Genomic DNA, 25,071 nt, shown 5'->3' on the forward strand with positions numbered 1-25,071 from the left:
GACGGCAGATTTGGGGTTAATAATCTTTCAATAGTGTTTGCGATGCGGAAGGGCAGCGGTTTAGGGGTTAATAGATTTATTATAGTGGCGACGATGTCGGGGAGCGACGGAATAGGGGTTAATCATTTTTTTAGTGGCTGCGATGTCCGGAGTAGCAGATTAGGGGTTAATAAATGTATTATAGTGTTTGCGATGCAGGAGGGCCTCGGTTTAGGGGTTAATAGGTAGTTTATGGGTGTTAGTGTACTTTTTAACACTTTAGTTATGAGTTTTATGGTACAGCTTTGTAACGTAAAACCCATAACTACTGACTTTAGATGGCGGTACAGATCTTGTCAGTTATAGGGTGTACCGCTCACTTTTTGGCCTCCCAGGCAAACTCGTAATACTGGCGCTATGGAAGTCCTATTGAAAAAGGACTTTTTTAAAAGTGCGGAACTGACGTTGAGTGACGGCCAAAAGGTATGCGGTACACCTATACCTACAAGACTTGTAAAAGCTGCGTTAGGGAAAAAGCAGTGTTATGAAGCAGCTGTAATATTTTAAATGCTGGTGCACTGAGAATATCCAGCTATACTTCACATGCCTGATAAAACGACCGTGTTGTGAGGCCGAGAAACGCGTTGTAGCAACAGTAAACTTGTCTTTTAAATATTTATACACGGAGGATTCTTTTGCCTGATCATCCAGATGGAATTTGCTCTTTCTGCACAGAGAACTTTATAAACCATTTCATCACAATTAATTTTCCTGCACAATATCTTCAGCCTGTTGTTTGATACTTGGATTCAAACTTCCCTGTGGTCTCACCTGTGACCTGAGAACCGGCCTCAACCCTGATGCAGGATCAGTATCCAGTTAGCTGACTACCTCAAGTGTCAGCCTGCCTGTTTGCACTATCTAGTGCCTTCAAAAATTGTGAGTTTTACCATTTACCTTCTTTATTTAACATCACATATGGATTTCACTATGAGGCGCCCATTTTCTTTCTAACCTAGAGAAAAATGCTAACACTAAAACAATGATAACTTTTACTAGAAACATTTTTGCTAATACACGGATATTGCAAATATGTTTCTATTCAAATATGTAAATCATCTATGTGCAGTTAAATTTTGACCGGAATGTCCCTTTAAGTGCATTTTTAATAGACCAAAAATAAATATGTTAAAGTAGATGATATTAAATAACGTTAGCATTTATAGATTTATTAATATATATATATATATATATATATATTCCTGTTATAAATGGAAGTGCAGAACACTGTTATATTACACACAGCCACTGATTGCATATTATAGTAACCTATTTATAACTGTCTCTAATTGGCCACAGCAGAGAAGGTAACCTAAGTTACAACATGGCAGCTCCCATTGTTTTATAGACACTAAAACTTTACACTTATTTTGTCAATATTTAAACAGCTAATGAAACTTTAGAAAATACATCTACATGTTATTCTCTGACTAATCTTTTCCTTGAATGCATCATTCTATCTAGCATGTATTTAGTGTTTAATGTCCCTTTAATAATACATATTGATATTGTAATTGAAGATGTTCAAGCTCCTGATTCAGGAATGAATATAGGTGCTGCTAAATAGATACGGATAATAGGATAATGAACTGTAATTTGTCACAAAGTGCATAATAATTGCAATTTACCTCTAGACAGACTGCGCACCAATTAATTATACATATCAGTTGTTGTACATTAGCAGCCATTAATTTACTAGGGAACTGAATTGTGGTCACATCTGTCTGAACTAAACAGATAACCTTGTGGTATTAAGGTCATCCTTTGTACTCTTGTTAGATAATGATCTCTAAAATATGAAAATAAACTAATTTGATGCAATTACCTCTATAACACATTAACCCCTAATGTGCAACATCAACATTTTAATAGTCTCTTTTAGATCTGACGGAATAATAAGTGTGATGAATTGCATACCCATTAAAGTGATAGTGTACTGTGAAAAACGTCTCCTGTTTTATATATAGCCAAATATACATTTTACCTACTGGAGTAAATTCCATTGTTTACAAATAGTATATATATATATATATATATATATATATATATATATATATATATATATATATATATATATATAAATAATTTTATTTTTTGTCATTTGAATTAGCTTGTTTATCCTGCTGTAATGGATGGCTATATTGAAAGTGTTAATACTGCACTATGTGTACCCTAGAATCAACACCAGAGATCATAGCCCAGTAATGGAATTCCAGATGTTTCAGAACTAGATTTCCCATGATGCTAGACTGGATTGCAGAGGGTCTGAGCATCATGAGAAATGTAGTTCTGAAACATCTGGGGTGCCAAGGTTACCCATCACTGGCCTAGCCCATTTGAAATGATGTTCCTGCAGCAGATTTGAATAAAAATAACTTTTATCGGCTGCTTGCCTGAGTACATAGTCCTTTTAAAGAGACAGTAAATGCCTTGTAACATTTCTCTTGTGTTGCTATAGAATAACATATTAGCAATGTATAAACATTTAAAAAAAAAAAAGAAATTAACATAGTTTTTTACTGCATTTATTTTTCAATAGCCAAACCCCACTAAATGTTTTTGCCTTATTTGTAGGAGCAAATCTGATCTTTAGTCTGCTGACAACAAGGCTAGCCACAGTCATAATGTTTGTATAAAATGTGTTTATTGTTTTACAGTTGCTATCAGCTAAAACCAATTTGGGAAAACTATGTAGCAGTGTTATCTTCCCATAATTTAAAAGTCTCCTTTCCTCAAACATTAGTCACTTTCATGTGGAGCTATGTCTCCATAAGCCATTAAAAAATGTATATACCGAAGCATCTATTTTAACCCACGTTTTCGTTTTTTTGTGACTGCATAATATGATAAATTTAACAATTGGGTCCTAGTCTTATAAGTACCTAGAGATAGATATAAGTTTAGTGTGGTTTTTACCTATAAATTAGGTCACATGAACCTGTGTTTCAGGTATGTATATACTTGTTTGGAGAGATTAAATAACTAAAATTACAGCTATAGGGAAGATTTTATTTTTAGTGGTCAGTGAATTGCAACAGACAAGTTTATAGATTTGTAAAGTCAGTGAAAAAGTCAAATTTCCTACTCATCTGCTGAAATGCCTTACTAGTATGAATCCAGTGGACTATTATTAAAGTCTTGCCCAGATAACATTTTTTGAAGGTCATGACACTTAAGAGTTCATATATCTCTTAATTAACATTATGATTTCTTACTATGAGCTAGATTACAAGTGGCGGAATATCTGTTGCGTGCAAAAGATATGGGGTTTATCGCAGCTCTTTGCGTGCGTCGGAATTAGCGCACATATTACAGGTTAAAATTAAAAGCATTTAAAAATCCAGTTACAATCATATTAACACTGTCTGATAAAAAAATGTGTTAAAAAATATTGCATAAAAAAAGTTATAGGGGCTAAAATATATAAGGTATCCAAAAAAAGACTGTTAGATACATACATATGCATGTATAAATATGCATATGTATCTATATATATATATACTGTATCTATACAGTATATATACAAGTTGTGCTCATAAGTTTACATACCCTGGCAGAATTTATGATTTCTTGGCTATTTTTCAGAGAATATGAATGATAACACACAAACTTTTCTTTCACTCATGGTTAGTGTTTGGCTGAAGCAATTTATTATCAATCAACTGTGTTTACTCTTTTTAAATCATAATGACAACACAAACTACTCAAATGACCCTGATCAAAAGTTTACATACCCCAGTTCTTAATACCGTGTATTGCCCCCTTTAACATCAATGACAGCTTGAAGTATGTTGTGGTATTTGTGGATGAGGCTCATTATCTTCTCAGATGGTAAAGCTACCCATTCTTCCTGGCAATAAGCCTCCAGTTCCTGTAAATTCTTGGGCTGTCGTGAACTGTCATGAACTGCACATTTGAGATCTCCCCAGAGTGGCTCAATGATATTGAGGTCAGGAGACTGAGATGGCCACTCCAGAACCTTCACTTTATTCTGTTGTAGCCAATGACAGGTCGACTTGGCCTTGTGTTTGGGGTCATTGTCATGTTGGAATGTCCAAGTACGTCCCATGCCCAGCTTCCGGGCTGATGAATGCAAATTTTCCTCCAGTATTTTTTGATAACATACTGCATTCATCTTGTTATCAATTCTGACCAAATTTCCTGTGCCTTTGTAGCTCACACATCCCCAAAACATCAGCAATCCACCTCCGTTTTTCACAGTAGGAATAGTGTACCTTTCATCATAGGCCTTGTTGACTCCTCTCCAAATGTAGCATTTATGGTTGTGGCCAAAAAGCTCAATTTTGGTCTCATCACTCCAAATGACTTTGTGCCAGTAGGTTTGAGGCTTGTCTCTGTGCTGTTTGGCGTATTGTAAGCGGGATACTTTGTGGCATTTGCATAGTAATGGCTTTCTTCTGGCGACTCGACCATGCAGCCCATCTTTCTACAAGTGCCTCCTTATTGTGCATCTTGAAACAGCCACACCACATGTTTTCAGAGAGTCCTGTATTTCCCCTTAAGTTATTTGTGGGGTTTTCTTTGCATCCCGAACAATTTTTCTGGCAGTTGTGGCTGAAATTTTAGTTGGTCTACCTGACCATAGTTTGGTTTCAACAGAACCCCTCATTTTCCACTTCTTGATAGAGTTTGAACACTGCTGATTGGCGTTCTCAATTCCTTGGATATATTTTTATATCCCTTTCCTGTTTTATACAGTTCAACTACCTTTTCCCACAGATCCTTTGACAATTCTTTTGCTTTCCCCATGACTCAGAATCCAAAAACGTCAGTGAAGCACTGGATGAAAGGTGCAAGGAACTGTCAGGAGTCCAGAAACTCATTGATCTTTTATACACACACACTAATTACAAGCAAACAGATAACAGGTGAGGATGGTTACCTTTAATAGCCATTCAAACCCCTTTGTGTCAACTTGTGTGCATGTTATCAGGCCAAAATCACCAGGGTATATAAACTTTTGATCAGGGTCATTTGGGTAGTTTCTGTTGTCATTATTATGATTTAAAAAGAGTAAACACAGTTGATTGATAATAAATGGCTTCAGCCAAACACTAACCATGAGTGAAAGAAAAGTTTGTGTATTATCATTCATATTCTCTGAAAAATGGCCAAGAAATCATAAATTCTGCCGGGGTATGTAAATTTATGAGCACAACTGTATATATAGAATATATATATATATATATATATATATATATATATATGTGTGTGTGTGTGTGTGTATATGTGCGTACATATTTATTTATGTATATCAATTTACAGACATATATACACATATAACACACACACCACACAAACACACACACACATATATATATATATATATATGTATATAATATATATTTCTTTATACGTATACAAATGTGTTTATAAGTGCTTTGGAACCCTTTGCCGTCAGGTAGCTGTCATTTTTTTAAATCATATTATGCAATTTTTATATGTGATAAAGTGTTAATCTGTGTATGTACACATGTCATATATGCAGCCACAATATAATAAATAATGTGAAAATAGCATTCTATAAAGCATTTAGAAAACTTTTTTCAAAGTGACTTAAAAATGTAAGCAAAGCCTCTGTATTTGTGAGCCAAATAAGAGATATGTGTGCTAGAAAATACACCACCTAATATTAATTAGAAAAACAAATGAGGGTAAATCTTGCCCTGGCTTTAAATTTTGTTTTTCTTTCAAACAGGCCCTCACTTAGCTTGAAAGCATTATAACAAACATCAGAGAGATAAGACTAAGAGATATAGGTTTTTAGTATAAACATGCTTATAATAGAAAAAGGAAAGATCACAGAGATCTTTTTATTTTATGACAGATTATTTTATATATTTTATACCTTGTTGAAAGCAGCATCTGGAGTTTTAGCATAACATAAATAAAATATATTATTTTAATACACATTACATACAATGTTGCTTTTCTTTCGCAATGATTGAGTCAGTTGGATTATAGAACAACAACCAAAGAAAAGGAGTGATCCACCCATCTGAGAGTACAGATGAGATTCCCATCCCCTAACAGGGTGGAGGTAATATTTAGTATCAGGTGTATAAATGTTTGGAAAGGTGACCTTGGAGAAGATATCTCCATTAGTTAACTGATGAAACAGCCCAAAGGAGGCTGAGAAACGCGTCACCTGTTTTTAATAAAATTTTTATTACTACTGCACTTGCTGTTTTCTGATATTATCGATAATCTATAACAAAAGGGGGTAACAAGATCGCTGTTTCAAGTGTATATTTGTCTTCAGTCGGATGGGCGAATGAAAGGTTTCAACTTACATTTATATCAATTAAGGGTGCTGTATTGTTGTCAGTACCGTTATTACTAGGATAATTTTACACCCTTTATCAGGATGTGCTAGGCTATTTTGGCGCCCTTGTGTTCTTTTGTTTTTTTAGAAAATTGTATTATAGCACTCTTTCTGTCTCAGTCTGCCTTGCAGGGCCGCCATCAGGGGTTGACAGGGGTGACTCCTGTCAGGGGCTCAATGGGCCAGGGGGGCCCTATGAGGCAAGAACTTAAAAAAAAAAAAAAAAAAAAAACTTTTTGGCAGCCACCAGTGGGTACTACAGCAGAGTGCTAATTGAGCATGGGAAATGTTATTACAAGAAGTAAAGTATTAGCATTTGAGAGGATTTCTAGTGTGCACTAAACCACTATGCACAGTGTGAGACAGACTTGTCACTTTGTTTGTACAGTGTGTGTCTGAGTCAGACGGCAGATCACTTTCATTTGCAGAGGAGGTAGGACTTACTTAGCAAATGTTTTTTTATTTCTTTGTGCAATTTCGGATTGTAACTTCAGTGTGGTAGTAGTTGTATGGTGGGGCCCCTTTATGCAAGGACTTTCCAGATGCAATTAGGCATTTTATCTAAGATTTTTACATCATAAAATGTTATACTCTCAGACTAAGATTTCTCAGTGTTTGAAATGAGACAGGTTAACTTAAAACTGTTCAGTTTACACTACAGCTGACTTAATTTTGAAATACATACCAACAAGCCTAAATTCGGCATTTAACCACATACCAACAAGGCTAAATTCGGCATTTAACCAGATCTAATGGTATGAGTACCACAGCTTATGGTTCCACCAAAACCATATAGAGTACAGCATTTTCAAAATCCATAAGTACAACTGACAGATGGGACCATTGTACACTATATTTGAAGTGGTGCTCTTGGTTTAGGAAAATGGGGAAAAAACAAACAAACAAACAAACATATGTCAACCTTTTAAAAGTACTTTTCTTCATCTAGCCATCTACCCAGATCATTAATGTAAAATTTTGAATTCACAGAATTATTTTTGTTTGCACATTTACAAATATGATTTACAAATATGATTCTTTAAAAAGTGATCTCTTACTTTCTGCAATTTTTTTTATCATGCATGTCACACACTGTTGATTTAGAGGATGCAAGGTGCATAAATGTTTCCTCCTGTGAGTGTTTCTGTGGGTGTCTGTGTTTATGTCTTTGTGCTTTGGTTTGTGTCTCTATGAGTGTGTATGTATTTTTCTCTGCGGGTCTCTCTGTGAGGGTGGGTGTGTATGTCTTTGTGCATTTTCTGTGGATGTCTGTGAGGGTGTGTGCATATGTCTTTGAGCTTTTTCTATGGGTGTCTCTGTGAGGGTGTGTATGTTTGTCTTTGTGTATTTTCTCTGGATGCCTCTGTGAGGGTGGGTGTGTATGTCTGTGTTTTCTGTGGATGTCTCTGTGAGGGTGTGTGTGTATATGTATGTGTGTATGTATGTGTTTTCTGTGGATGTCTCTGTGAGGGTGTGTGTGTGTATGTATGTATGTCTTTGTGTGTTTTCTGTGGATGTCTCAGTGAGGGTGTGTGTATGTATGTCTTTCTGTGTTTTATGTGGTTGTCTCTCTGTGTGTGTATGTCTTTGTGTGTTTTCTGAGGGTATCTCTCTCTCTCTGTGTGTGTGTGTGTATGTCTTGTGTGTTTTCTGAGGCTGTCTCTGTTGGTGTTTCCTTAGGTGTATGTACAAGTATGTGTGTGTGTGTCCATTGTCTGTTCCTTTTTAGGAAATTTTGACCTTACTACTGATTATTCACATCTTCATACAGACTTTGAGACTAACGAGACCTTTCCGGAAGTCACCAATCCACCATTCAACCTTTAAATTATTGTTTAGGCAGTTCAGGACTCTTCCTTTCAGCCACTGCATGCTGTTGTCATTATTTAGTTGACATCTTCCTTTACAAAAAGATAATCAGAACTCCATATTTTGTTTTCTTAATCTCCTTTTTTACAAAACTGTAGCTTACCTCATTACTTGTCAGGTCAATGTAAACAAGTGCTGAGTGTCTGTTTGGGTGTCTGTGTCTGAGTGTGTTTCTTTGCGTGTCTGCTAGAGTGTCTATATGTAAATCCTTATGTGTTAGTGTGTGTGTGTTTCAGTGTATGAGTGTGTCTGTGTGTTTGTATGTTACTACCTTTATAACATTTTCAAGTTTAAATAGACACTTAAGGATAAAGTGCATATACGTTTTAGTCACTTTGTCAAAAATTGCACATGTCAAAGGGGGGGGGGCCCTGATCAATGGTTAAGTCAGGGGCCCCAAAATTTCTAGTGGCAGCCCTGCTGCCTTGTCTCTCTTGCCTTTATATATTGTGTTCCCTGTGTAATCTGGTACATTACAAATAAGATATAAAAGATAATAATATGTGCTCTCATCTATTTGAACATTGTGTTTTAAGTTACCACGGGCAGGCATTTGCATAATTTCCTCAGAGAACTATGAATATCAGCAGCAGATCATTCATATCAATAATGGAAGTTATTCTTTTTTTTAAGGTTTTGTCACCAATAAAGAAGCAAAGTTTTGCTCTTTAAAACTATCATTAGTTTCTAAAACTATAAATGAAAATATTTGTTCACCAGAGTCCTGTAAAAAAGTTAAAATATTCAAATCTAACCTTTTTGAAAGTTCAATGTGACTTTACTAAAAAAAAAAAAATGTAGGCAATGTTCTGTGCTAAAAATCAATCATTTCAACAAATAGGCATTTTCAAAAAAATGTTTTGCTAATCCATATTCACTTTTCTAATTTTGTTTTAATATGATATAGTTATTTGATTTAAGAAAATTGTTTTATTTACAATTTATTTACAATGAGGTTGGGTAAGAAATGCTATTCACTTGCTTATCTGTACAATAAAAATGATCATGCATTGTACTCACCATACCATTAATGGGTAGCAAAAGTTTGTATGTTATATATGTTAATAATAGTTATTGTTTCTCTTGTTAGGTGTATCCAGTCCACGGATCATCCATTACTTGTGGGATATTCTCCTTCCCAACAGGAAGTTGCAAGAGGATCACCCACAGCAGAGCTGCTATATAGCTCCTCCCCTAACTGCCATAGCCAGTCATTCTCTTGCAAGCTCTCAACATAGCTGGAGGTAGTAAGAGGAAAGTGGTAAAATATAGTTAGTTTTTTCTTCAATCAAAAGTTTATTATTTTTAAATGGTACCGGAGTGTACTATTTTATCTCAGGCAGCATTTAGAAGAAGAATCTGCCTGCGTTTTTCTATGATCTTAGCAGAAGTAACTAAGATCCACTGCTATTCTCACATATGTCTGAGGAGTGAGGTAAATTCAGAGGGAGAATGGCGTGCAGGGTATCCTGCAATAAGGTATGTGCAGTTAAGTTTTTCTAGGGATGGAATTTGCTAGAAAATGCTGCTGATAACGGATTAATGTAAGTTAAAGCCTAAATACAGTGATTTAATAGCGACTAGTATCAGGCTTGCTATCAGAGGTATATACTCTGATTAATGTGCAATATAAAACGTTTGCTGGCATGTTTAATCGTTTTTATATATGCTTTGGTGATAAAACTTATTGGGGCCTAGTTTTTTCCACATGGCTGGCTTTATTTTTGCATAGAAACAGTTTCCTGAGGCTTTCCACTGTTATAGTATAAAAGTTACAGTTGGTGCAGTTAAAATTACAAACTGTGACATTTAGCTTCCCTCAGCAGTCCCCTGCATGCTATAGGACGTCTCTGAAGGGCTCAAAAGGCTTCAAAAGTAGGAGCTGTGGCAGTTGTTATGACTGTTTAAAAAACATATTTTTCGTTTTGTTAATCTGTTTTTTGTATTAAGGGGTTAATCATCCATTTGCAAGTGGGTGCAATGCTCTGCTAACTTGTTACATACACTGTAAAAATTTCGTTAGTTTAACTGCCCTTTTTCACTGTTATTTCAAATTTTGGCAAAATTTGTTTCTCTTAAAGGCACAGTAAAGTTTTTTTTATATTGCTTGTTAACTTGATTTAAATTGTTTTCCAAGCTTGCTAGTCTCATTGCTAATGTGTATAAACATGTCTGACATAGAGGAAACTCCTTGTTCATTATGTTTAAAAGCCATGGTGGAACCCCATACGAGAATGTGTACTAAATGTATTGATTTCACTTTAAACAATAGAGATCAGCTGTTATCTTTAAAATAATTATCACCAGAGGATTCTGACGAGGGGGAAGTTATGCCGACTAACTCTCCCCATGTGTCGGACCCTTTGACTCCCGCTCAAGGGACTCACGCTAAAATGGCGCCAAGTACATCAAAGACGCCCATAGCGATTACTTTGCAGGACATGGCGGCAATCATGGATAATACCCTGTCAACGGTATTAGCCAGACTGCCTGAATTCAGAGGAAAGCGCGATAGCTTTGGGGTTAGACGTAATACAGAGCGTGCAGATGTTTTAAGGCCCATGTCTGATACTGCGTCACAATATGCAGAAGCTGAGGAAGAGCTTCAGTCTGTGGGTGACGTCTCTGGCTCGGGGAAACCTGATTCAGATATGTCTACTTTTAAATTTAAGCTTGAGAACCTCCGGGTGTTGCTTGGAGAGGTTTTAGCTGCTCTGAATGACTGTGACACAAGTGCAGTGCCAGAGAAATTGTGTAGACTGGATAAATACTACGCGGTGCCGGTATGTACTGACATTTTTTCCAATACCTAAAAGGTTTACAGAAATTATTACTAAGGAGTGGGACAGACCCGGTGTGCCGTTTCCCCCCCCCCCCTCCTATTTTTAGAATTTTTTTTCCAATAGACGCCACCACATGGGACTTATGGCAGACGGTCCCTAAGGTGGAGGGAGCAGTTTCTACTTTAGCAAAGCGTACCACTATCCCTGTCGAGGAGAGTTGTGATTTTTCAGATCCAATGGATAAAAAATTAGAAGGTTACCTTAAGAAAATGTTTATTCAACAAGGTTTTATCCTGCAGCCCCTCACATGCATTGATCCTGTCGCTGCTGCTGCGGCGTTCTGGTTTGAGTCTCTGGAAGAGGCCTTTCAGACAGCTACTCCATTGACTGAAATAATCACGACTGTGGCTTACATCAACCATCAAGGGGGGACCAGGAGCTCCCTAGCGATGTTAGAAGTCTCCAAGATAATTCGCTGGGCAGAGACTCACTCTTGCCATCCATCAGCGATCCATATCCCAGGTGTAGAGAAATGGGAGGCGGATTTTCTAAGTCGTCAGACTTTTCATCCGGGGGAGTGGGAACTCCATCCGGAGGTGTTTGCTCAATTGGTTCATCGTTGGGGCGCACCAGAATTGGATCTCATGGCGTCTCGCCAGAACGCCAAGCTTCCTTGTTACGGATCCAGGTCCAGGGACCCAGAAGCGACGCTGATAGATGCTCTAGCAGCACCGTGGTTCTTCAACCTGGCTTATGTGTTTCCACCGTTTCCTCTGCTCCCTCGACTGATTGCCAAAATCAAACAGGAGAGAGCATTGGTGATCTTGATCGCGCCTGCGTGGCCACGCAGGACCTGGTATGCAGACCTGGTGGACATGTCATCCTTTCCACCTTGGCCTCTGCCTCTGAGACAAGACCTTCTACTACAAGGTCCTTTCAATCATCCAAATCTAATTTCTCTGAGACTGACTGCCTGGAGATTGAACGCTTGATTTTATCAAGGCGTGGCTTCTCCGAGTCAGTTATTGATACCTTAATACAGGCAAGAAAGACTGTAACCAGGAAAATCTACCATAAGATATGGCGCAAATATCTTCATTGGTGTGAATCCAAGAATTACTCATGGAGTAAGGTTAGGATTCCTAGGATATTGTTCTTTCTCCAAGAGGGTTTGGATAAAGGATTATCAGCTAGTTCTTTAAAGGGACAGATTTCTGCTCTGTCTATCCTTTTGCACAAGCGTCTGGCAGAGGTTCCAGACGTCCAGGCATTTTGTCAGGCTTTGGTTAGAATTAAGCCTGTGTTTAAACCTGTTGCTCCTCCATGGAGCTTAAACTTGGTTCTTAAGGTTCTTCAAGGAGTTCCGTTTGAACCCCTTCATTCCATTGATATCAAACTTTTATCTTGGAAAGTTCTGTTTTTGATGGCTATTTCCTCGGCTTGTAGAGTCTCTGAGTTATCAGCTTTACAATGTGATTCTCCTTATCTGATTTTCCATACAGATAAAGTAGTTCTGCATACAAAACCTGGGTTTTTATCTAAGGTAGTTTCCAACAAGAATATCAATCAAGAGATTGTTGTTCCATCATTGTGTCCTAATCCTTCTTCAAAGAAGGAACGTCTTTTACATAATTTGGACGTAGTCCGTGCTTTAAAGTTTTACTTACAAGCGACTAAAGAGTTTCGTCAAACATCTTCCCTGTTTGTTGTTTACTCTGGACAGAGGAGAGGTCAAAAGGCTTCGGCAACCTCTCTTTCTTTTTGGCTTCGGAGCGTAATACGCTTAGCCTATGAGACTGCTGGACAGCAGCCCCCTGAAAGGATTACAGCTCATTCTACTAGAGCTGTGGCTTCCACCTGGGCCTTTAAAAATGAGGCTTCTGTTGAACAGATTCGCAAAGCGGCGACTTGGTCTTTGCTTCATACCTTTTCAAACTTTTACAAATTTGATACTTTTGCTTCTTCGGAGGCTATTTTTGGGAGAAAGGTTCTACAGGCAGTGGTCCCTTCTGTTTAAGTACCTGCCTTGTCCCTCCCTTCATCCGTGTACTTTAGCTTTGGTATTGGTATCCCACAAGTAATGGATGATCCGTGGACTGGATACACCTAACAAGAGAAAACATAATTTATGCTTACCTGATAAATTTTTTTCTCTTGTGGTGTATCCAGTCCACGGCCCGCCCTGTCCTTTTAAGGCAGGTCTAAATTTTAAACTACAGTCACCACTGCACCCTATGGTTTCTCCTTTCTCGGCTAGTTTCGGTCGAATGACTGGCTATGGCAGTTAGGGGAGGAGCTATATAGCAGCTCTGCTGTGGGTGATCCTCTTGCAACTTCCTGTTGGGAAGGAGAATATCCCACAAGTAATGGATGATCCGTGGACTGGATACACCACAAGAGAAATAAATTTATCAGGTAAGCATAAATTATGTTTTTTCTTTTGTTGTGTTTATTTTTAGATTGTCCAACATTAACATTTTAAATCCATTTCTTGTTACATATTCTTTAATATTTTCAAGTTCCACCTTTCAATATGAATTGTTGTGTTACAATTCAACACCAAACTTGTTTATAGTCCTGTATCCTTTTTTACCATGCATTTACCATGTTTGTTTTCATTTTTAAATTGTTTTTTTTTAGTTATTATTTTATGAATATTTATGGGTAGATCATATTAAAGCTTCTATTTATAGCAACAGCATTTGACCTATCTATATCAATAGTACTTCAAACTGAATTAAAATTGAGCCCCCCAAAACAATAAAGACAATTGCATAGTAAAAGTCGCAGCTATATTGCAATAAAGATTGTATTAATTTGACCTATAAATAGCGCAGAAGAAAGTAAAGGTGTTGGTCTATGAGTAAGCGCCACCAGGGGGCGTGAAACACATAAGACTGATCGCTTCACATGTCTGCTTGTCAGTTTTAATTTGTTGGAGTAAAGTCCGGTTTTTATCTATGTCACTGGTATGCAGCCGTATCGTTCTATGTCATGTACTGTAATAAAGTCCTGTTGTGCTTTAAGGTGAAGGTGAGGAAAGGGTTTAAGACTTTGCAGAAGTCAAGAGGTAAATGTGATGTGTGCGGGCAGGGGCTGTCAATCTCCCTGGTCGGACAAGACTGGGGAGATTGAAATTTGCCACCTAAGAGGTGGCGAAAGGTTAGGGAAGCAGCGGTCTGATGACCGCTGCTTATTAAAGGACCAGTCAACACAGTAGATTTGCATAATCAACAAATTCAAGATAACAAGACAATGCAATAGCACTTAGTCTGAACTTAAAATGAAAGAAAGATTTTTTTTTTCTGACAATTTTAAAAGTTATGTCTATTTCTACTCCCCCTGTACCATGTGACAGCCATCAGCCAATCATAAATGCATATACGCTTATTCTGTGAATTTTTGCACATGCTCAGTAGGAGCTGGTGATTTAAAAAGTTTAACTATAAAAAGACTGTGCACTTTTTTTAATGGAAATAAATTGGAAAGTTGTTTAAAATGGCATGCTCTATCTGAATAATGAAAGTTTAATTTTGACTTGAGTGTCCCTTTAAATACAGACTGCAGGTCCTCTTGTGAGAACCTGTAGTTGTAGGCAGGCAAAGCCTGCCAAAGGGGTTGATAAATCGATTAAATCAAGGGGTTGATAAATCAATTAATTGCTTTGATAGTGATTGGGTAGTTTACTAAAAACGAATCTAAATAACTACAAGTTCCTATCCATGACCCGCATGTATAAGAAGATGCTCCTGAGCAAATATATTAAAGGGACACTCAGGTTAAATTAAATTTTCATGATTCAGATACAGCATGTAATATTAAACAACTTTCCAATTTACTTCCATTAAAAAAAATGTGCACAGTCTTTTATATTTACAAGAGTCACCAGATCCTACTGAGCATGTGCAAGAATTCAGACTATACGTATATGCATTTGTGATTGGCTGATTGCTATCACATGGTACAAGGGGAGTGGAAATATACATAACTTTGAAATTTGTTATAAAAAAATCTACTACTCATTTGAAGTTCAGACTAATTGATATTGCATTGTCTTGTTATCTTGCATTTGTTGATTATGCAAATCTAATGTGTTGACTGGTCCTTTAACAGTGCACAGCTGATATAACTGAGTATGTTGTTTGTTATCCTGTAGTAGAAATAATTCTGAATAAAAAAATGGTACAGCAATTTCTCATATAACGTGATATATGCATTCCTGTAAAATATCTCGTTATACAAAATCACATTGTAGAAATAACACAGTCTAAGAGAAACATAGGGTTAGAGGAAACTAGTAGGAATGTACCTAAGATAAAAGTGAGGGTATTGTGTTGTGAGTGTAAGGAATGGTTGAAGCTTTGTAGCTACATACAGTGTTAAAGGGACAGTCTAGTCAAAATTAAACTTTCATGATTCAGATAGGGCATGCAATTTTAAACACCTTTCCAATTTACTTTTATCATCAAATTTGCTTTGTTCCCTTGGTGGTATTTTTGAAAAGCTAAACCTAGCTAGGCTCAAACTGATTTCTAAACAGTTGAAAACCGCCTCCTAGCTCAGAGCATTTTGAAAGTTTTTCACAGTTAGACTGTGCTAGTTCACATGTGTCATATAGATAACATTATGCTCACTCCCGTGAAGTTATTTAGGAGTCTTCACTGATTGACTACACTGCATGTCTGTCAAAGGCACTTAGATATGGAGGCTGTCTGTAAAGGATTAGATACAAGGTAATCACAGAGGTAAAAAGTATATTAATATAACTGTGTTGGTTACGCAAAAACGGGGAATGGGTAATAAAGGGATTATCTATCTTTTTAGGTAAGAAAAATTTTGGTGTAGACTGTCCCTTTAAATGCAGTATAAAAAAAAAAAGAAAAAAAATCTGGACACCAGGTTTGTGAGAATAAAATATTTTTATAGTGTTGACATATTAATGCATAATCAAATTAAAGATTTTTTTTGGTAAAGAAAAATATGCTTACACTACGTTATCTTTCTTTTTAAACAATAAAACAATTCAGGTAGACTGTCCCTTTAATTACTAAATCATTGGAACCACCCATCACCAAAAAATACATTACAAGCAAAGCACTACCCAGTCTACATTAATTAACCTCTTTCTAGTCGAATCATGTTAATACCATACACCCATACACCCTTACTACAATCAAAGCCACTAACAGCCAATCAATCACTTTCTTCCCTAACTATAAAAAAAATTACCTCGCCCAGTGAAAAACCTGCAATATACTACAAGATAATTAGCATGTATTAAAGCTCCCCAAAATAACCACAATGACCAATTACTCTCCAAAGTGTATTTTATCTGCCTTAGTCTCAGTTTCAGCAACATCTAGGGCGCAATCCGATATAGATCGTAGTTTGCGGCGCAAGCGAGGGAACCCGCGTCGCCCGCAGTTTCAGCTCGCAACTCGAGCTATCCCATATATGGCGCCGTCAGATGCTAACGTGCCGTAAGTCTGACAAACCAGCGATGTCCAGAAATCTGCGCAAGTACAAATTTCTGGCGTCGCCAGTGACTTACGGCACGTTAGAAACTGCCGGCGCCTACAAAACCTGACTAAAGTCTAAATCACCCGTACTGTCTATCAAGCCTCCCTAACATAGCCCGACACGTCTAACCCTCTATCCGCTATCCCCCCTCACTATCCTAACAATAAAATATGTATTAACCCCTAAACCGCCGCTCCCGGAGCCCGCCGCTACCTAATAAAGTTATTAACCCCTAAACTGCCGCCAGCTATATTAAATCTATAACCCCCTAAAGTGAGCCCCTAACACCGCCGCCATCTACCTTACCTACCCCCTAAAGTGAGCCCCTACCCCGCTGCTATCTATTTTAAAATTATTAACCCCTAATCTAATCCCCCTACCCCGCCGCCATCTATATTAAATTATTTAACCCCTAAAATACTAAACTATCCCTACCACTAAACCTAAGTCTAACCCTACAAATAGCCCTGAAAAGGGCTTTTTGCGTGGCATTGCCCCAAAGTAACAGCTCTTTTGCCAGCCCTTAAAAGGGCTTTTTGCGGGGCATGCCCCAAAGTAACAGCTCTTTTGCCAGCCCTTAAAATCGCTTTTGGCGGGGCTTTGTCACAAAGTAAACTGCTCTTTTGCCTACAATCTACATCCCCCTACACCGCGGCCACCTATAACAAAATGTATTAACCCCTAATCTAATCCCCCTACACCGCCGCCAGCTATATTAACTATATTAACCCTAATTATATTAGGGTTAATATAGTTAATATAGTTATTATATTATATATATTAACTATATTAACCCTAATTATATTAGGGTTAATATAGTTAATATCGTTATTATATTATATATATATTAAGTATAATAACCCTATCTAACTCTAACATCCTAACTAAACTCTTATTAAAATAAATCTAATATTAATATTATAAATTAAAATATTCCTATTTAAATCTAAATACTTACCTATAAAATAAACCCTAAGATAGCTACAATATAATTAATAATTACATTATAGCTATGTTAGGGTTTATATTTATTTTACAGGTAAATTGTTAATTATTTTAACTAGGTATAATAGCTATTAAATAGTTATTAACTATTTAATAGCTACCTAGTTAAAATAATTACCCAATTACCTGTAAAATAAATCCTAACCTAAGTTACAAATACACCTACACTATCAATAAATTAAAGAAACTACAAATATCTATCTAAAAATACAATTAAATAAACTAAACTAAATTACAAAAAAAACAAACACTAAATTACAAAAAATAAAAAAAAATTACAAGATTTTTAAGCTAATTACACCTATTCTAAGCCTCCTAATAAAATAATAAAGCCCCCCAAAATAAAAAAATTCCCTACCCTATTCTAAATTAAAAAAAGTTTAAAGCTCTTTTACCTTACCAGCCCTTAAAAGGGCCTTTTGTGGGGGCATGCCCCAAAGAAAACTGCTCTTTTGCCTGCAAAAAAAACACAATACCACCCCCCAACATTACAACCCACCACCCACATACCCCTAATCTAACCCAAACCCCCCTTAAATAAACCTAACACTACCCCCCTGAAGATCTCCCTACCTTGTATTCACCCAGCTGGGCTGAACTCCTCATCCGATCCGAGCGATGTGTTCCAGCAAGCGGCAGTGAAGTCTTCTTCCATCCGGGCGATGTCTTGAAGCAAGCGGCAGAGAGTCTTCTTCCATCGGCGATGTCTTCAATCAAATCGGCATCTTCAATCTTCTTTCTTCGCTCCTCCACCACGGAGCATCCATCCAGCACGACGACTTCCCGACGAATGAGGTTCCTTTAAATGACGTCATCCAAGATGGTGTCCGTCGAATTCCGATTGGCTGATAGGATTCTATCAGCCAATCGGAATTAAGGTAGAAAAATCTGATTGGCTGATTGAATCAGCCAATCAGATTCAAGTTCAATCCGATTGGCTGATTGGTTCAGCCAATCGGCTTACCGCCTCTATAATTTATAGCATTTTATTAAAGATGCCTTATTGTTTCTTGCTGGCTAAAATTGTAAATTGATGTTTCAGTTTTCTTACCATATTGTAAAGCTATAATCAGACTGTCCTTATGGGTATTCAGTACAAAAACACACAAGAAGCTGTAAATGTTAACCCCTGTGGACACTCAGCCAGCAATAAGGTTTCCTAAATTGTGATATGTGGAGTTCAAAGCAACATGGATTGAAAAGTTAGGCACTCGTTTTTCTTAGTTTGTTGCTCACACATTTCCCGATTGTGTTGCAGGGATGCATAGTGATTTTAATTTCTTTCTTCCTTTTTGTTTTGTTACAGTGATTTGTATTATTATTTCTCTTTTATTTAGTTTCTTTAAGGTGAGGTTACGCCTATTTTTCTCTTTTCTATCTTTTCTTTCTCAATGTTGTTACCTTAAGTATAATATTGTTTCAGCTTTCTTTGATTCAAATACACTTTATTAATTCTGTTTTTAATACTGGGATTTAGCATTGACCAGTCAGATAAATTTAGAGGAGCTTTAAGCAAATTCCTTTGAATATAAAAGCCAGATCAAAAATGATAAGCTAGATTTTTTTTTATCAATATACACAATAGATACAGTACCTTAAAGTGTATATCCCAGAGATCCTAGGTTTCAGAATGTATGACATCTAGTGGCCTGTGTTGAGTGCTGGCTCCCTCACAGGTCTCACACTGCATTACCTCGGTGACAAATCTCTACTCCATACATATTTCTGTCATTGTTTATTAGATTTGCGAAACAATGATATAAAAATAATTGTAGCCATAGACTTAGGTGTATTATATCTGGCCTTTGACACCATTTACTGTCGCTACTATTGATTGTTCATTAAGGCACTAAAAAAACAGACATTAGTGGTTTTATTTTACAACGGGAAGTAGAATTTATATTATTTTACAAAGTCTTTTCTCCCTGTATTTCCATACTTTCAAGATATTGCTTTGTTGTACGCTTAGATTGTTTTTTTATGTTTTAGAAAGTGACATGAACTGGCCTTGAGATATTTTTGAATTCAATTTGCAATAAGTCATAAGAGATAGGCTTAGCATAATGAGGGAAAGTGGTGTTAATGCAACTCAATAATCTTATTCTTTTCAATCAAGTGTTTTTACATGAATGTTGTTCCATTTGATGTAATTAACACTTGAGAAAACTCATTTCCTAGCAGTTGCAAAGTGCTCAGAACAAATATCATTAGTTTGCCTATTATTGTTTGTCAAATCTCACATATATATGTATATTTTTTTTTTCACACAGATCCATATGTCAAGGTGTCCCTGCTATGTGATGGACGCAGGTTAAAAAAGAAGAAAACTACAATTAAGAGAAACACTCTTAACCCTACATACAATGAAGCCATTATCTTTGATATTCCACCAGAGAACATGGACCAAGTCAGTCTCCTTATCTCAATTATGGATTATGATCGGTAAGTACAAGTCAGAAAGAACAATAAAAGTAGTTATATAAAACACAATTGAAGACTGGGTTATCAGGTATTAATAGTACCTAATACTACTGTAGAGTGCTGACCTGACCCAGCTGGGAAAGGAACCTGCTCACTTGAAATCTAATCAGAATGTATAATTGGTGTGTTAATTAGCTGAGCCTTAAAACATCAATACATTCAACATATCACCTAAATATAGACCTAAATATATCAAATTATCTTGCTTGAAAATATCTCCAATAGTACAAACACTATTCATATATTGTTGGTTCCTTATAAAAATGAGTTCAACAATGAATAATTTAGACATCCTAATTTGCTTACAATGCACTGTTTTTTTTAATTTTTACACATATGAAATTAGATCATTCCTATTTTGGGCTAGACTACAAGTGGTGCCCTAACTGTTGCGCGCAAGTGATATCGGGTTTTTGCAGACAGCTGAAATAGTGCTCGTATTACAAGTTGAAAGTAAATGTGATCCCAAGAGCACATTCGCATTTTATGCTTGTGGGGTGAGCGCAACTGAAAACCTTGCATAAAGTGTAGTGTGTTAAAAAAGTTGAACTAAAAACAACATAAATACATTAAAATATACAGTTACACTCATATAAATGCTATCTGATAAAAATTATTAATATAAACATTTAAAAAATGTTTTATAAGGGTTCACTGGTATATGGTATATGACAAGGTTTTTGACTGCAAATGGTTATATTGTATAGATACATACATATATATGTCTAAATGTGTGTATGTATGTATATAAATATATATATATGTATATATGTGTGTACATATGTATTTATGTATTTTACCGTACATATTTCACATTCCAATGTTCTTTATGTACAGGAAATTTTTATTTTTATTGTAAATATATATATATATATATATATATCTGCTTATACCTATATATCTATTCCTGTAGATATATAGGTATAGATATCTATTTTACATTTGCATTATATATAGATATATCGATATACAGTATATAAATATCTATTTGATATAAAAATAATTAAAAAAATCTATGTGAAGAACATAGGAATGTAAAAAATGTGAAACGCGCTTTGTGTTTTTCGCGTTTTAGGTCTAATGCAGTGTTCGGTTAGCGAAATATAAAATATAAAATAAAAAAATAATAATAATTATTAAAATTATTATACATAATGTAAAAATGTTTATGTATAATCATTTTTAATAATTATTAATTTTTTTAATATTTCAAGAATGCATTTTATGATAAGTAATTTTTCATGTGCGCTAGGCAGACACCGCATTAGACCTAAATCACAAAACATGAAGTGAGTTACGCATATTTTATATTCCTATGTTCTTCACATAGAAAAAAAAATATTTTTATTATTAAATATATAATTCTATATAATGTTAATGTAAAATATAAATCTATACCTATATATTTATAAGAATAGATATATAGGTAAAGGTATATACAGATATATTAAGGAATATATATTTAGAATAAAATAAAAAAATCTCTGCTATATTACGAGTTGTGTGTAAGGCTTAAAAAGCAGTGTTAGACGGTCCCAACGCTGCTTTTTAACGCCCGCTGGTATTACGAGTCTTGAAGGTACAGGTGTACAGCTCACTTTTTTGGCCAGACTTGGAAATACCGCAAATCCACTTACGTAAATTGCGTATCCTCTTTTTTCAATGGGACTTGCATAGCGCCGGTATTACGAGTCTGCCAAAAAGTGAGCGGTACACCCTCTCCTGTCAAGACTGGTACCGCATTTTAAAGTCAGTAGTTAAGAGTTTTACACTACAACGCCATAGCATAAAACTCTTAACTAAAGTGCTAAAAAGTACACTAACACCCATAAACTACCTATTAACCCCTAAACCAAGGCCCTCCCACATCGCAAACACTAAAATAAAATTTGTAACCCCTAATCTGCCGAACCGGACATCGCCGCCACTATAATAAATATATTAACCCCTAAACCGCCGCACTCTCGCCTCACAAACATTAGTTCAATATTATTAATCCCTAATCTGCCGCCCCCAACGTCACCGCCACTATACTAAAATTATTAACCCCTAAGTCTAACCCTAACCCCCTAACTTAAATATAATTTAAATAAATCTAAATAAAATTACTATAATTAAGTAAATTATTCCTATTTAAAACTAAATACTTACCTGTAAAATAAACCCTAAGATAGCTACAATATAACTAATAGTTACATTGTATCTAGCTTAGGGTTTATTTTTATTTTACAGGCAAGTTTGTATTTATTTTAACTAGGTAGAATAGTTACTAAATAGTTATTAACTATTTAATAAACTACCTAGTTAAAATAAATACAAATGTACCTGTTATATAAAAATTACAAATCCCCCCCAACATTTAAACCCACCACCCACACAACCAACCCTACTCTAAAACTCATGGGTTTTAATGTTGGGGGGGATTTGTAATTTTTTTTACGGGTAAAAGAGCTGATTACTTTGGGGCAATGCCCCGCAAAAGGCCCTTTTAAGGGCTATTTGTAATTTAGTGTAGGGTAGGGCTTTTTTATTTTGGGGGGGCTTTTTTATTTTGTTAGGGGGATTAGATTATATGTAATTAGTTTAAAAATCTTGCAACTTTTTATTATTTTCTGTAATTTAGTGGGGTTTTTTTTGTACTTTAGCTAATTTTATTTAATCTTATTTAATTGTATTTAATTTAGGGAATTAATTTAATTATAGTGTAGTGTTAGGTGTTATTGTAACTTAGGTTAGATTTTATTTTACATGTACTTTTGTATTTATTTTAGCTAGGTAGTTATTAAATAGTTAATAACTATTTAGTAACTATTCTACCTAGTTAAAATAAATACAAACTTGCCTGTAAAATAAAAATAAACCCTAAACTAGATACAATGTAATTATTAGTTATATTGTAGCTAGCTTAGGGTTTGTTTTATAGGTAAGTATTTAGTTTTTAAATAGGAATAATTTAGTTAATTAAAGTAATTTTATTTAGATTTATTTAAATTATATTTAAGTTAGGGGGTGTTAGGGTTAGGGTTTGACTTAGGTTTAGGGGTTAATACATTTAGAATAGTGGCGGCGACGTTGGGGGCGGCAGATTAGGGGTTAATAAATGTAGGTAGGTGGCGGCGATGTTAGGGACAGCAGATTAGGGGTTAATAATCTTTAACTAATGTTTGCGATGCGGGAGTGCGACGGTTTAGGGGTTAATATGTTTATTATAGTGGCGGCGACATTGGGGGCGGCATATTAGGGGTTAAGAAGTGTAGGTAGGTTGCAGTGACATTGGGGAAGGCAGATTAGGGGTTAATACATATAATGTAGATGTTGGGGGCATCAGATTAGGGGTTCATAAGTATAATTTAGGTGTGGCGGTGTCTGGAGCGGCAGATTAGGGGTTAATAATATAATGTAGGTTGTGGCGATGTCGGGGGCGGCAGATTAGGGGTTAATAAGTGTAAGATTATAGGTGTTTAGACTCGGGGTTCATGTTAGGGTGTTAGGTTTAGACATAACTTTTATTTCCCCATAGGAATCAATGAGGCTGCGTTAAGGAGTTTTACGCTGCTTTTTTGCAGGTGTTAGATGTTTTTTTCAGCCAGCTCTCCCCGTTGACTCCTATGGGGAAATCATGCACAAGCACGTTACACCAGCTCACCGCTAACGTAAGCAGCGCTGGTACTGGAGTTCGGTAATGAGTTAAATTTTGCTCAACGCTCACTTCTTGACTGGTTTGTAAAAACCCGTAATACCAGCGCTGTCTGTAAGTGAGTGGTGAGCATAAACTGTTTGTTAGCATCGCATAGCCTCTAATGCAAAACTCGTAATCTAGGTGCCTGTATGTGAAGAACATTGGAATGTGAAATATAAATAGAGTGGAATCTTTGGTGCCCCAAGGGTGAAGCAGGGTGGTTAGACTCTCTAGGCAGTAGTGGTCAAGACTTTCCTAAAATGATAGGGAGAGATTGTTTTCTTTTTTACACTCCTCAGTCCAATGGGGATAGCAAATCCCCCCTCCCCTAGAACCGCCACTTCATATGTAATTGGATGGTGTACACAGTGTTCCCTCTAAGGCCAGTTTTATGAGTGACCCAGCAGTTAAAGTTAATTAGAAAAATTAGCAAACACTATGCAATTCAGACTGCAAAGGTATGGTTCCTTTTTTAACTGTTTCACTGCTAAGGGGAGAACACTGGGTGTATCCAACCTAAAGAGATATGCTTTTAATGGATCGGACTGCCACTATAGTAACATAAAACTCAAAAAGGAATTCCCCATAAATTAATTTAATCATGGAAAGGAAACAACATTTTAATATACTATTTATTTTGCTTGCTTCCGCTATAATAATATCTTGATTTTGTTTGTGCTCCTACACTCACTAGGGAGACCAAAAAGCAACTTCTATAGCCTAAGCAGGCAACAAAATGCTGAAAATGACCTGAACTCACTACACATTATATCTAACTTGATTGTGGTCAGTTAGGACTAACTTAAATTTGTTTGTGCATTTTAGCAATCACTATGTAATATATGAAGCTGGGAATATATGGCATACTTAAGCACTGAATCTGAGCTACATATTATCCAGAGAGTACGGGAGGGACATACTTTTTTTAAAAATATTTAACGAGAGTACCAGACTTGAATAATCCGCAGGATACCCTTATGCATATACTAAACATTCTTGAATTCCCATTAGCCTTGTGCAGCTTCAAAAAATTCATTTTGGTTCGGATCGATTCGAATTTCGGTTCGGATCTATTCGAATTCGGAAAAATTCGAATGAATTCGTTTCGGATTCGGAAAAAATTCGGAAAAAAATTTGGTTTGATTCGGTTCGGTTCGATTCGGTTCGAATCGATTCGGAAATTCCGAATTTCGGTAAGTGTTAGGTGGGATGTGCTGTGTATTACACTAGTATTATGTACTGTATATTAGGTTTAACCCATAGCAGAGTGATAAAACCTAATATACTGTACAATACTAGTGTAGTACATGGCCATCTGAATCTACTGAATACATCCAAATCGATTTGGA

General features: G+C 36.0%; 1 protein-coding gene across 2 annotated transcripts in view; it reads left to right on the forward strand.

The window, feature by feature from the left end:
- The window catches only part of SYT6 (synaptotagmin 6), a 787,509-nt gene that overhangs the window by 727,075 nt on the left and 35,363 nt on the right, over positions 1 to 25,071 (forward strand). For both annotated transcript variants that reach the window (XM_053706565.1, XM_053706566.1), the window contains exon 5: positions 19,833 to 20,004. In XM_053706565.1, coding sequence (XP_053562540.1) covers positions 19,833 to 20,004 — 172 coding nt within the window. The remainder of the gene's footprint in view (positions 1 to 19,832; positions 20,005 to 25,071) is intronic.

Source organism: Bombina bombina, chromosome 3 (assembly GCF_027579735.1).
Source record: "Bombina bombina isolate aBomBom1 chromosome 3, aBomBom1.pri, whole genome shotgun sequence".
In the NCBI taxonomy this organism is placed as follows: domain Eukaryota; kingdom Metazoa; phylum Chordata; class Amphibia; order Anura; family Bombinatoridae; genus Bombina; species Bombina bombina.